The 14,054-nt window shown below is 35.9% G+C and overlaps 1 protein-coding gene across 2 annotated transcripts in view; it reads right to left on the bottom strand.

The window, feature by feature from the left end:
* The window catches only part of BCKDHB (branched chain keto acid dehydrogenase E1 subunit beta), a 156,910-nt gene that overhangs the window by 78,998 nt on the left and 63,858 nt on the right, over window positions 1-14,054 (bottom strand). For both annotated transcript variants that reach the window (XM_051616000.1, XM_051615999.1), the window contains exon 9: window positions 7,949-8,035. In XM_051616000.1, coding sequence (XP_051471960.1) covers window positions 7,949-8,035 — 87 coding nt within the window. The remainder of the gene's footprint in view (window positions 1-7,948; window positions 8,036-14,054) is intronic.

The following is a 14,054-nucleotide window of genomic DNA, read 5'->3' on the forward strand; positions in this document are numbered from 1 at the left end:
AAGCCCCAGGTACTGTACAAACACCGTAGCAGAGAATCCCTCAAGCAACAAGGGGCAAAGGTCTAGAAGGGGGCATGGAGTAGAAGGCATGGAACATGTTATATTCTATTTACAAAAGAAGAAAGAAAATCTCAAATGCTTACTGCTGTATCCAAGCTCTCTAGAAAGCTCTGTAAGATACAAAATAACTCTTAGTTTCATTATTACTATAAAATATTAATATTAGTCAAATTCCCAATATGAAAGATAACTTTTAAAGTATTGATTTTACGCATTTTTCAGTACCACTGGTGAATGTTACTTTTTTAACATTATTTTGTAGTATATAAACTTCAGATTATATACTAGAGTTGTTACTGATGAATAACACAGCTTTACATCCTTTGAGAAATCTTGTTTTTGTAACATTCTGTTGATTCATTTTTATTTTCGACACATGCTGGTGACATTCAATACTATGCAAGACTTCAGACTTGGACAGCAAATATTGCCTCTAGCTCATGCTGCACCATGAACTGGGGGTTTGCTGAACTGCCTATATTCATATTTTATAACCACAAGGAACTTCTTCAAGCACCTTTCCCATACACTTTTGACTCAAGTCACTGAATGGCAACTTCATGTTGATATTTCCCTTACTACTCCCAACTCATTAATTCAGAAATAACAGTATTCTTTTCCATTATCTGGCTTACTTTTTTATTCTTTTCCTTCAAATCACTGCTCTTTTTCTATGTTATTATTATACATTTTATGCCCACCTCCAATTTACTTCCCTATGTTTATTCCAGCTTTTCTTTATATTCTATACCAACATTTCCTAGATCATACTCCCAGTAATAGAAAATGCTCTTGTAATATATAAAATCAGGCTTTTATAGCTCATGATTCCTCCTACAGGGGCTAGAAGAGTGAAAATGACAAAGTTAAACAGCGTAGTAAATGAAGAACTACATTGTGTCAATATTTCATCTCTTCCAATTTTACTGCCTATTCGTGATTGTGTCAAAGCCAAGTTAAAAACATCAAATCAAATTTAGTAATTTCCTTCTGTCAGCTGAACAATCATACTCCTCACCTGCATGTTTTAGTATGCCTTTTTCTTAGGTATCCGTGTTACATTTTGTCCAGAGCCTTTTTTTAGCCATTCCACGGAATGAAACAACAGTGAAAAAAGCTTGTGTCCTGCGAGGAATTACCAGGCTGGCCTGTGCTCAATCACCTGTCTAATCAACTTGGAAAAGACATGTTTGAGTCTTCTTTTATAATTTTGTAAGCTAAATAGAGAATTATTATTTAAAATTTTCTATAGTGTAGTAGTTCTAACAATTTATACCTCAAACTGCTCCAACTTCTTCCTATGTATACATTCCTTTATATCTCAATGGTCAGCTCAAAAGGCAATTTGCTTCAACACATACTTCGAGAATTAAATCATTGAAATATAAATATAAATTAATAACAATTAGACCAGCATTAGTTTTACTTACTTTCAGTAAAGACAGACTTTAATACAGGTTTACAGTCTGCTAACTAAAATTAGATTTTAAGTGACACTGGCGCAAGATTTGATGTTATTCACTATAATTTCAAAATAAACCCCACAGACCACTTCACATTATTAATTGTTCCCTATTATACTAAGTACAGACAAAGACACATAATCTGAAACTCAAACCAAATCTCACAAATATTTTGGAGTACTGTATTGCAAACGCTTCCTCAAAGCACCACAGAGAGCCATGGAGGACTGTCACAGCTTCACTGGGAACAACTTCAGCTCATGAGAAAACTGAAATACTAGGCCTGTTTGGAATATCTCAACATCCCAAATTGTAAAGACACATAATGCAATGGTATGAAAAATTATGCAGTTCAAACATTCTGAAAGCATTCTGGTGGACAGTTGAAATTTTTTCATTAGGACTCTGAAAAATAGTAATTTAAAACATTTCCTGCTCAATGTCAGAGATAACAGCTATTTTACTTTAATTCTTCATAGTGATGAAGTAATTGAATGTTTTTGCTATCGTTATTTAAGGGTTTGCTTTTGCTTTTTTTTATTTTTGTTTGTATTCTTCCTGTGGTAATGTGCTTTAGAATCAAATTGCTCTGAAACTCTTGTATCTTTGAAAAGCGTTCCTGGACATATCCACTTTCCCTTTTCCTGAAATGCTTCAACATAAATAGCTTGTTGTCACAATTTGGTCTTATAGTTTCTTCTAATATCACACATACTAGCAGGAAATAATACCACTTACTGAAGATTAGGCCTCATTTTGCAGCAGCAGCAGGAAATCGAAAGTACCACTAATCCAAGCAAAGATTACTGTATGCCATTTTCAGATACAGAACTGAAAAAAATAAGATCATGTAACTCAATCCTCAAAACCAGGTTACTTCATTGAGCTTGCTGGGACCTATCCCCTGATTAATAGCAATCTTTCATAAGACTGAAAGTTCTGTGAAAGTGTGAGTCCTCTGGAAGGACTTCTGAAGACTGAGCTCTGTTCACCTGTACAATCCTTCGGTAGCTGATCCAACATTTCCTGTTCCCCACATTCTCACAAGGCATAGGCAGATACCCAGGGACAAAGGAGTTACTAGGTAATGAGAAGTGTGCTTCTGAGGCAGAAAACTACAATTTAATCAGAACTGTTCTGCTCTTGCAAGAATGAAGACTCACACAATCACAAGGGTTGGAAGGGACCTCTGGAGATCATCAAGTCCAAACCCCACAGCAGAGCAGGAACACCACAGAATCTAGGGCAACTCAGAAACACATCCAGATGGGTCTTGAAAGTCTCCAGAGAAGGACGACTCTGTAACCCTTACAGTAAAGAAATTCTTTCTTATGTTGAGGTGGAACTTCCTGTGCTCTAGCTTGCATCTCTTAGCCCTCGTCCTATCACAGGGCATGACTGTAAAGAGATTGGCCCCTCCTTGATACCCAACCTTCAGCTACTTATACATATTAATAAGACCCCCTCTCAGTCTTCTGTAGACTAAACAGTCCCAAGTCTCTTAGCCTTGTAAGACAGGTGTTCCAGTCCCTTAATCACCCTCATAGCCCTCCACTGGACTTTCTCAAGTAAGTCCCTTTCCTTCTTGAACTGGGGAGTCCAGAACTGGACACAATACTCCAGGTGTGGTCTCACTAGAGCAGAGCAGAGGGAGAGAAGAAGCTCCCTTGACCTGCTAGACACACTCTTCTTAATGCTCCCCAGGATACCATTGGCCATGGCCACAAGGGCACATTGCTGTCCCATGGATAACTTGTTGTCCACCAGGACCCCAAGGTCCTTCTCTATGGAGGTGCCTTCTAGCAGGTCAGCTCCTAATCTGTACTGGTACATGTTGTTATTCCTCCTCAGGTGCAGGACTCTACACTTATTCTTGCTGAACCTCATTAGCTTCCTCTTTGCCCAGCTCTTCAGTTTGTCCAAACCTTGCTGAACGGCTGCACAGCCTTCCAGTGAACCAGCCAATCCTCCCAGTTTCATATCGTCAGCAAACTTGCTGAGGATACACTCTGTCCCTCATCCAGGTTGTTGATGAAGATGTTAAACAGGATTGGAGCCAGTACTGACCCCTAGAGTACTCCACTAGTTACAGGTCTCCAGCTGGACTCTGCACTATTGATCACCACACCCTGGGCTCTATTGTTTAGCCAGTTCTCAGTCCATCTTACTGTCCACTCTTCTACCCCACACTTCTTGAGCTTGCTCATGAGGATGTTAGGGGAGACAGTGTCAAAAGCCTTGCTAAGGTCAAGGTAGACTATATACACTGGTCTCCCTGTGAAAATATGTTCTCTTTAACATCTATGCAATCCTCTACAAAAAAACACTGTGCCATCTTGTTATAGTCAGAAATAATCTTTATCAGGCCAGCTAATATCTTTCTTGAGTCACATGCACTTCTTATATTTTAGTAAGAGCAATCATTTTCCTTATGTATTCTGCTATAATGTTATAGATGTACACAAAAATGAAAATTCCTAAATGATATTTTAAATTCCTTAAATCCAAATATTCAAAATTAGTAAAGAATTTTCTATTTTTCAATGTTTTTGCCATTTTTTGTAGAGAATGGATAGAAACCAAGACCTTCCCGTGACATATATTTCTGTATTTGCAAGATCAATGTCAGATATTATGTGTTAATTCCCTACATTTACTTTAGTTCTACCAGAAAATATTAACCACAATTTTATTGCAACCATAATACAACCTTCCCATATACAGTCCCATGGTGCAACACATTGGATGTACACGCCTTAAAAACCAGGAAGTTAAAAATCAAGCCACGAGTCATATCCTAATTCTTTCCCAAGAGGCATGTATCTTCAACACCTAAACATTTCCCCAGCAATCAAATTCTTTTCTCTTCCATTTCCAATTTCTAAATATATTCTCCACCAAATTGCCTTTGCTTTTCAAAAGAGTAGTACAGGCTTTGTAAAAGAGTTTGGATAAAGAAGGCCAAGAAAGGTGACCTGAATAACACGAAGGAACATTACATATTGTACTATGCCAATTCAGTGCTGACAAGGTCATGTGTTCAAGCACTTGCAATTTATTGGCCTAAAACGTGCCTGAAATCAAGCTGGATAGCCTCTAATGTTCAAACTATGTGCATGTTCTATCACACACAGAAGCTGCATAAAGCCAGCAAATGGCAAGAACTGCATATTATATTAACGACTATTAAAAATTCAGTTTTAAAAACAAAAGCTACTTGTTTCAGGCTTACATGACATTTATCTCAAAATTGTATAATTAAAAAGTTTTTTAATTAAATACCAGACAGTATTTGGATTGCCATGGAATTTTCAGCTATACCTAAATTTCAAAAACTCTCTTCTAATATAGTACGTGCAAACAAAATATAAGTGAGATTTCATATTGAAAGGTCACCTGCTTTTAGAGGAAAGAAAAAAAGTTTCATTTAAGTCCTTCCTAAAACAGAATCTGAGAATTCTCTTCAAAGCTGATAATATTGCTTAAACCACGATACAATTCAGTGTAAGTTTAGCTTTCTTTTTTCTCCCCACCCGCCCATGCCCCATCCTCCAACAGGGACACAAATGTTTGATTTACATTCTTTTGTATTACAAGTGATTAATGCACTGATGATTTTCACAGTCAATGCCTCATCATTTTGGAAGCCGTATTTCCCTTCTCCAACACTTCTCAAACTGTGCTCCAACTGCATGCATTAAGCAAAAGTTTAGTGCCATCTCTGCCAAACACAACAGTTTTGCAAGCTTTTATGCAGAATATAATCAATATGAAGAATTAACTGAACCTGTATTGAATTTATTATCTGCTGCTCACTTCAGAATGCATGTTGAGATCACATATGAAACAACGTTACAAAGGGTAAAGTCATATCATGCAGAGTTTTAACACTACCACTTCATCCTGTTCTTTGTTTTACAGGCTTGAGAAACCAGAGTAAATGACTACTTAACACAATAACGTGCCCTTTGAAATATCCTGTTTGACACAAATCTTATTTAATATGCTCTCCAAACGCTGCCTTTTGTCTCTCATTTGCGAGAAGAAAACCGTTTGATATCGTTTTCTCCTGTAGCTCACGAGCAAGAGCCATCATTTCCATTTGTACTCTGTTCCTTGAACTGTACATCCCCATGAAGTGTTCGTGACAGTTAACTTCCAAAATAACCTATGTACTTTTATTCACCTTATCTCTATGACGAGAGACCTCACAGCAAGGATGGAATAACAATATGGAAACTAACCATCTAATCCAAATGGACACATTTTATTGAAGTCTTATTACTTCCATGTGCAAGAGAAAACTAAAGCCAGCTGCAATCCCTAATTTCTGGCATTCTCAGTATGCACTCTATCCAGCTAGACAGTATTTCACTTTTCATTTTTATTTTTACAGCACAGTGATATTAGACATATGGGCTTAACTTGATTGTTTAGAGACTAAGTGTTTTAACTGAAACAAAATTTAAGGTTTTTATTATACCTAAAGCAATACTGTTCTTTAAAAAGTTGTAATGCTTACTAAATACTATTCTAATCCCTTTTGCCATGTAAATGTTCATAGAAATAATTGGTATCAAAATTTTAGTATGGTTGATAAAGTCTTCAAGAATTGCTATAAAGAGTAATGCAGTATGGTTATACCATGGATTCGTGTCAACCAATTTATAGGAAGGAAACTTGCTATGGATAAATCCAATGTCAAGAGTTATATTCCAATTTATTCTGAGGCAGTATGTGTGATAAATGAACTAACATTTCTCAAGATACAAATCCGAGTTTCCTAAAAAATATGAATATAAAATTATGAGCTACTATCACAAAATAAATATTTGCTTTCAATATTGACAGAAATAAATAGCCCTTTATTAATGCCTTTTAAACTTTGTTTTCTAAATAAGTGATATTTGTCAAGATACACGTCCGATACGAAAAACAACCCCAAGTTTGATCAATCAGGTAAGTACCTATCCTAGTAGAGGTCTGACAAGGTTAAAAACTCATTTTGTAGTTTGAGCAATATATTGAGCATCCCATGCTCTTCCAACAATATTTTCTAATAAGCTTTTTTCTTTTCAACTCATTTTTCATTTCAAGACATGCTCTCCTTTGTTATGCCAGTAAATTTTAAGATTGCTGCACAGCTGGATAGCTTTCTCCTCAAATGATAATAATAACACAAGACACTACAAGAAAGGCTCCTTCAGTTGAGTTTATTTCACATTTTTTAAGAACTGAAGAGAAATCATTACTTTCAACACTCAGGGTTAGCAGCACCTTATGACTCTACCAGGCCTGAATTAATCAAAGAGGCTACCTATGAAATAAGGGAGGTCAAACACTAATTACTTAGAAGGATGATAAATATTTGGTTCTTAATGGAGAAACAGTTTTGGTAGAAAAAATTAATGACTTTCACATAATAATATTAAAATTATTACAATTATTATTTAAAATATACTACACTACAATGATCAAGACAAATAGTTTTCCAACTCTTTATGCATATTTAATTCCAAATTAAATTCCCAGAACAATTAAATGTATTCCTTCTTACAAAAAGGCTAATTTCTTAATAACTACTGGCTGTATGCTTTATATTGTGATTTTCAGAATCCCATTTCTCTCTAGTCCTATAACATAACTACTTTAATAACAGAATAATCAGAATATAGTACTCAGTGACAGACACACTTAATTTAGCTACTTCTATAAACCAGTGTCACTGAGGTGCATAGGAAAAAAATTAAGGGGTAAATCTGTATTAAAGTATAGATTTAAAACGTGTCAGAAAGCTCAAAAGGACTATCAAAAATGCTAAAGCCTAATGCTCCAGACAACTGATACTGATGTTCATCTCAGTCTTTCAAAGCTGTTCTGTGAATGTATGAATGTGATGTATATGTATGCATGAGCATCATCACAACTGCTTATGTACCAATTTTGTAGACTGCTTTTCTAACAAGCACTATGAAAATTATGTCTAAGACCACATTACATGGCACTGGACTTGAGTGCATTTTCTGTGTCTGATTTCAACATTCTACGAATCTATTTTTAAGATGCATTGGGGATAAAAAGATGAGAAAAGTAAAAAGAAAGGCAAAAAAAGTACATTAAAAACAGATTATGCACAAAGACTTTTCCTTTGCATCTAACAGTGCATCCTCCCTGCCTTTCAGTGGAAGTGAAAATTTTCTAGCTTAGCAAATGCTATGCACAGTGCCTGGTAGGCACATGGCTTCTCAGCTGTTCAGATGAACTAATGCAAACATTCTCAAAACTGAAATTTAAGAAAAATGTGAAAGAGAATAACTTTTAAAAAATATATGAAAGACTCAACTCTTAATGTAGTAACAAATATACTTTCCATAAGTAAAAACATTCAGCCATGTAGAACACCAAAATACAAATAACGTGTGTACCTGAACTGTGGAACTGATTTCGGATGCAAATCCTCCTGTCAAGGGAGCCTCATGGCTAATCAGCAATCGCCCAGTCTTCACCACCGACTGAAAAGGAAAAACAAACCCTAAAAATGTAACCAAACTAAAGCAATTATAATTTCTTACTTGTACTACTGTGGAATATATGAAACATGTGCCCTTATTAGCCATGTTATAACGTAGCTATTTTTCCTCTCTTGCATTTTCACTGAAAGATAAATAATCCTAAAAGTCTAAATTGAGTAATTAGTAGATGTTTTTATATATACTTTAAAAGTGTTTACATCTTCCACTCCATTTTAAGTAAATATCAAGGACAAAAATTGATTCAATTGAATATGAATTTACCCTATCAGTGCAAACTGTAACATCTATGACTTCTGAAGAATAATGATTTTAACAAGTCCACAAAAACCTGGATTCTGAAAATACTAAGACACACATGTAAAGAAATCCTTCACTGACACAGCACACTGCACAACCAGATTCTAGATAAAGTCATGACTCTATTCAGAAAGTAAAACTGTTAAATAAACATTTTAGCAAGAAAACAACCATGTGAATTAACCCTGCTTAAGATTTAGATGGCAATTGGAAGCAAAATTTTCTAATTTAAATCTCAAGGTTCAGCAAGTTTTTATGTGACCTACTTTATAAATAATTACATAGCACAAGATACACTGCAAGGCGATCTAAGCATCTTTTCATAAAAATATTAACTGGATTCATTGTGAAATGAAAACAATGAAAACAAAATATTTTTAATCTGATGGGAGTATAAAGCTTCACCACACCCAAAGACCTTGAAGTTTATTGCAACTGCACACGAAATTGCCTAGAATCAAATAGTATCAGATACCTTTGGTCAGAAATATGGCAGCAAAGTCTCACTGTTCATAATACGTATTTTACAATTTCATAAAGTGCAAAAAAGTTTCAGGAACTTGTAGAGAAAAAAAATATAATAACATGTATGTTGATCTTTCAAGTACAGTTATAGTTTGATTTTTAAGATAAGTACACAGTGTACTTCTGGTGCACCATTAGTCACCAAGTGAAAAAGCCCACCAGTGCTATCTGTCAGGTCAGACCTTCTTAATGCCATGGTCTTCAATTTCATGTCTACAGCAGCACATTATCCAGTTGGGTAGCTTTGTGTTTTTTACATAGAATACATAAAGGCAATGCCTTAGTTATACAGTTTTCCTTCTGATTGAAATTCTTTTCTAATTCTTTTTTACTTTTCTAGCAATGACTCAATCAATGGCTCTAAGTAGCTCATCCACAGATGTACTGGCAAGGCACAGGCCTATAAATAAGACAATCCATATACTGTACTGTGAAGTGGTCTGACAACATTCAGAGCTAAACAAGACAGGAAAAGGCATTTCAACACTTGGAAAGTAATCCACAGTTACGTAGGCTGATTTCTTGAATCCATTTGCCAGCACTAGAAACTCATATATAAAGAGCAGAGACATTAATTGCACTATAAATCTGTCCAATACACCAAAACAGCAGTTCAACAAAGAAAATGTGCACTCTGGTTTTAAGATGATGTAACTGATACAACCAGTTCTCTTATTTTCTTTAAAATAAAACAATATTTATTATTTTGCATATATTTATTTTGAGAGATTCAGATTTCAAAACATTACAAACTATCATTAAAAGTACATAATTTACTCATATGAAACAGACACTGTTACAACACACACAGGAAAATCCACATGGGATCAGACTAGAAATCCAACAGTCCAGTACGCTATCTCTACAATTAAGATAAATTATGTTTAGGAAAGAGTAAGAACAGGGCCTTTAATGTGTTCATTCACTATTTCTCAGCCTACAACTATTTTCTCCTCACAGGTTTTCTCAGTTCAATATGGCTTCTTGCTCTAACTGATAACTTCTCTTGCATGAATGTATCTGTTCTCAAATTGACACCATGTAAACAATAAAGAAAAATATATCTAATTTTGGAAAAAAAAGCACTGCAACAGGCTGCCCAGGAAGGTTGTGGAGTCACCTTCTCTGGAGATATTGAAGACCCACCTGGATGCAGTCCTGAGTAATGTGCTCTAGGGTATCATGCTTTAGCAGGGGGGTTGGACTAGGTGATCTCTAAAGGTCCCTTCCAACTCTGACAATTCTGTGTGAAACCTGCTTCTCCTATATGAGAAATCCTTATTTTTAGATACGATTCCTAAGGGCTTCAAGGATTCCCTGCCTGTGGGAGCTTGTTAAATATGAGCAAGCAGCTATCATTAGCAAACACTGCATACAAGCATCTTAGCCATGCTAAAAAGGTATCACTCCTGGTGGGAAACCATGCTAGGATAGCTTTGGTGCTTTTGGAATTCATGCTAGCTTGTTCACAGCCAGCACAGATACCTGCACATTGTACCAGGGAGAAATATTTTAAAATTTCTTCTAACAGTTAAACCAGAACCAAAATGAGCAGAACTTAACCATCATACTGCACTGTAGTGGAAGGATGTGAGTACTGGGATTCCTGAATATTACAGGCTCTACTGTATCTATTTCTACTTCACATTAACACTTGTTCCTAAACTACAGTAAGTCTTTCAGAAAGACACGCAATCTTAATTATGGTATTCCCAGTGATTGCAAATGCATCACAGATATTGGTAAGTAGTTCTAGTGTTTAACTGCCTTCTCTGTTACAATTTTGCACCTTATTTCCAAACTAATTTGGCTGACTTCAAGCTGTTGGTTCTTATTTTACTTCTGTTTCGATGGAGAAGCTATCTATTATCACACTTCTGCTCCTCACATGAATATCTTATGATTGTGATCAAAAGTTGTCTTAACCACATTTCTGCTAAACTAAGCAGACTAAGCTCTAAATCTTTCACCATATAGCACACTTCCAATTCCGTCATCATTCCTACAACCTTTCCCTGAATCACCTCCAGTTTTCAATGTCCTTTTCAAAGTATGCCCAACGGGAATCAGTGTTCCAGCCTTTTCCAGAACAAAGCCAAATACATAGATAATATAACCTCAGGAATGCAGCTCTTGGATGTAGGAGGCCTCTTGGCCAAAGCATAACAACACGAGTCCAGTTTCAACCGATGTTGCCATTCCCCGTTCTTGGGAAAGACGGTTTTGTCCTTACAGGATAATTGCTTCCTGGAATAAAGCTGGAAATATAGTGTGCAATTCTTACTTCAAGATACAAAATTATATTTGTATATGCTGAAAAACATATTGTGTGCCCGAACCGAGCTCTGTTAATGAACTTATCTACTCTTTATCAGTGACAGAGTGTCTATTTTATCTCTTTCTCCAGCTGCTTGCTACCTCTAACTTAAAGGTAACAGTTTAAAATGTTTTCCATATTTTTAAGAGAAATAATAAAAAACAGGCTAAAAATCAGACTATGCAGATCCTTAGTGACTTCACTATTTCCATTCACTAGCACTACCTTTACATCACATATACAGTTAAAGTTAATGCAGCACTAACACCTTACTTCTCAACTACGTTCATTTGTTTTGTGAGCACATAATTATTAATTGTTGATCAGGTACTTCCAAGTTATTTCTCCATACTTGCTTCTTCCTCACTAATTGTTCATAGTTTTATAGATAAAATCCCTCTAACTGGTTTGGGACACAGTTGGTGTTTATTTGTTTTGTTGTGGGTTTTTTGTTTGGTTTTATTGTTTTGGTTTGGTTAGGGGAGTGGTTGGTTTGTTGTTTTTGGTTTGGCTGTGGGTTGGTTTTTTTTGTGGGAAAATTGCTCCAGAAGGTATCAGTTTAATAAATTACCAGTAGAAAGATACCTTGGTTCATCAAATGTATTTGGTCTCCGCCTGCCTTCCTCATTTTAATTATTTCTTTTTTTCCTTCTTCTTCCAGATGACAGCACTATGCAGGAATAGGAGCAGCAAACACCCACTGACATGGTTTTCTTAAACAATTTTTTCATATTACCATCTAAAAAAGTTTCAGACCTTATAGCTTAGAAGAAAGTCATAGGCCATGATTAAAAAACCCCAACCTTTTCCTATACTGGTAGTCTTCTAGGGTGGCCCAGAACCTCCTGTTCCAGGCACCTCCTCAAGCACTGAAGGCACTCCAGGGTAAACCAGCTGAAGATAATCCAATTTATCCTACAGCAGTGTGCAGTTAACACCAAGCAGCAAACACGACCCCAGCAAGAAATTCAGAGATCAATGGCAGATCAGAATTTGTTCACAGAAGGCTTCAGCAGTGTCCCTTCCCCCCGGAGGGCAGCTGAGACCCAGGCCATGGCACATCAGTGTCACCTGTGCTTTATCCAGTCATTAGAGAAAAGACTCTAGAACTTTCAACTACCAAATTAACCCTAAAACAAAAGCAGCAACCAATACTGACTTTCCACCTCAATTTTGTCATGAGGACTGTTTTACATTGGTGTCATCCACAGGGACAACAGCTGACATTGCATCAGAGCAAAAGGATAGTGGCATGGTCACTATAATAATGAAATGTGAAAAAAAAACCCCACCAAAAAACTAATTATTTTCTACCTCCCTGACCAAAGTCTTCATGCAACAGTTTCTATAATCACTTTTCTGTTCAACTCAATTCATATTGTCGGCTGCTTTCTCTCCTCCTACAAGCACTGATGACAGAAGAAAACAACGTAAGTCTGGCACTTCCAAGTGCTTTGAAACCTAAGTGCTGACACTACTAATTAAATACTTTGCCTCTACTTATGAGAAAGAAGACTATAACCGAAATAAGTTTGATGATCGACTGCATTTTTCATTATTACTCTCCACACATAGCAAAATAATTACTCACAGTGTAACCAGCTGCTTCACTAACAGAGCAACTGCCTTTAAAGAAATTATCAAAGTCAGAATTTTATTATAAGTGGCTGTTACTGCATCACAATGGCAAGTTTCCTACTTTCTGGAAGAAGAATATCTTGTTCTCAGAATAAAAAGACTTTCCATCGCTTGCAGTAAAGGAATTCTTTTGATGCCCACTTTCACATTTAAAATTTTGCATACTTTTGATTGTGTTCTTTAGAGACTGTAAAAACTGTCTGCATCATGTAAAGACTGGCTTTCCAAAATAATTTTGAAGAAGCTGGCAAAAGTACTGAAATTGTATTTATATTGTATCCCGTTTTGCAAGTAAGCATGTATGAAAACAATTATAAAGTTGTACAAAACCAGACATTAACAGATATATGCGTTTACTGAAAGCCAATCAGAACGTGGAAGCTTAAGAAAAAAAAAAAGCTCAAAAATATTATTTTTTTTTTTCATTTTTAGGTCAGCTTTAATGAATTTGTGTTTGGAAATTGTAAAGTCTAGTGAAGGTTACTTTCCCCAACCCATCAGTTATAATTCCCTTTTAATGCTTCAATAACAAATGAAATTGCATAGCAGCATTCTTGATACCGAACATCTTAAGCATAACAATAGAAAGAAGATCCCAGGTTTGTATTCAGCATTTCCCACAGAGAAATACATAACTTGCCAGATGAGTCACTGAGGATCACATTTACTTAGTACGTACAGATCCATAGAATGACATATCCCAGATACAATTAACTGGTTTTTGCATGTGATATACTGAAAATCTCAAATGCAGTTATTAGGTTGCAAATTTTCAGACACCCCAGAGCCTTGTTGGAGCTGCGGGATCTCTAGAAAAGAAGAGATGCTCAAGCACCTTTTTTTTGATAAGGGTGTCAAGAGAAGGAATAGCAGAGGAATAGTATGTGCCCTAATCACCTGGACATGAGAAAGCCCTTGCATTTCCTAAAGATCATGATCTAGTTTACAAATTATAACTATCAGTCACCCAGAAGTGCTACCTTCTCCTAGAAGCAGCAGAAGCTAAAATAGTGTGCACTTTTTAAAGCTCCAACCCAGCAACAAGCATAATTCTTAACATTAAAAAAATAATAATAATCAATCTGAAGCGAAATAAGTGTTGAAAATTGTTATTTTCTTTTAAAATTCTCAGAGATGGAAAATTAAAGAAAGCTTTCAAATCTATTACATCATGATGTCTGCACTATACTCCCAAAAAGCTGACTGAAACTCATTAATCAG

This window comes from Apus apus, chromosome 3 (assembly GCF_020740795.1).
Source record: "Apus apus isolate bApuApu2 chromosome 3, bApuApu2.pri.cur, whole genome shotgun sequence".
In the NCBI taxonomy this organism is placed as follows: Eukaryota; Metazoa; Chordata; class Aves; order Apodiformes; family Apodidae; genus Apus; species Apus apus.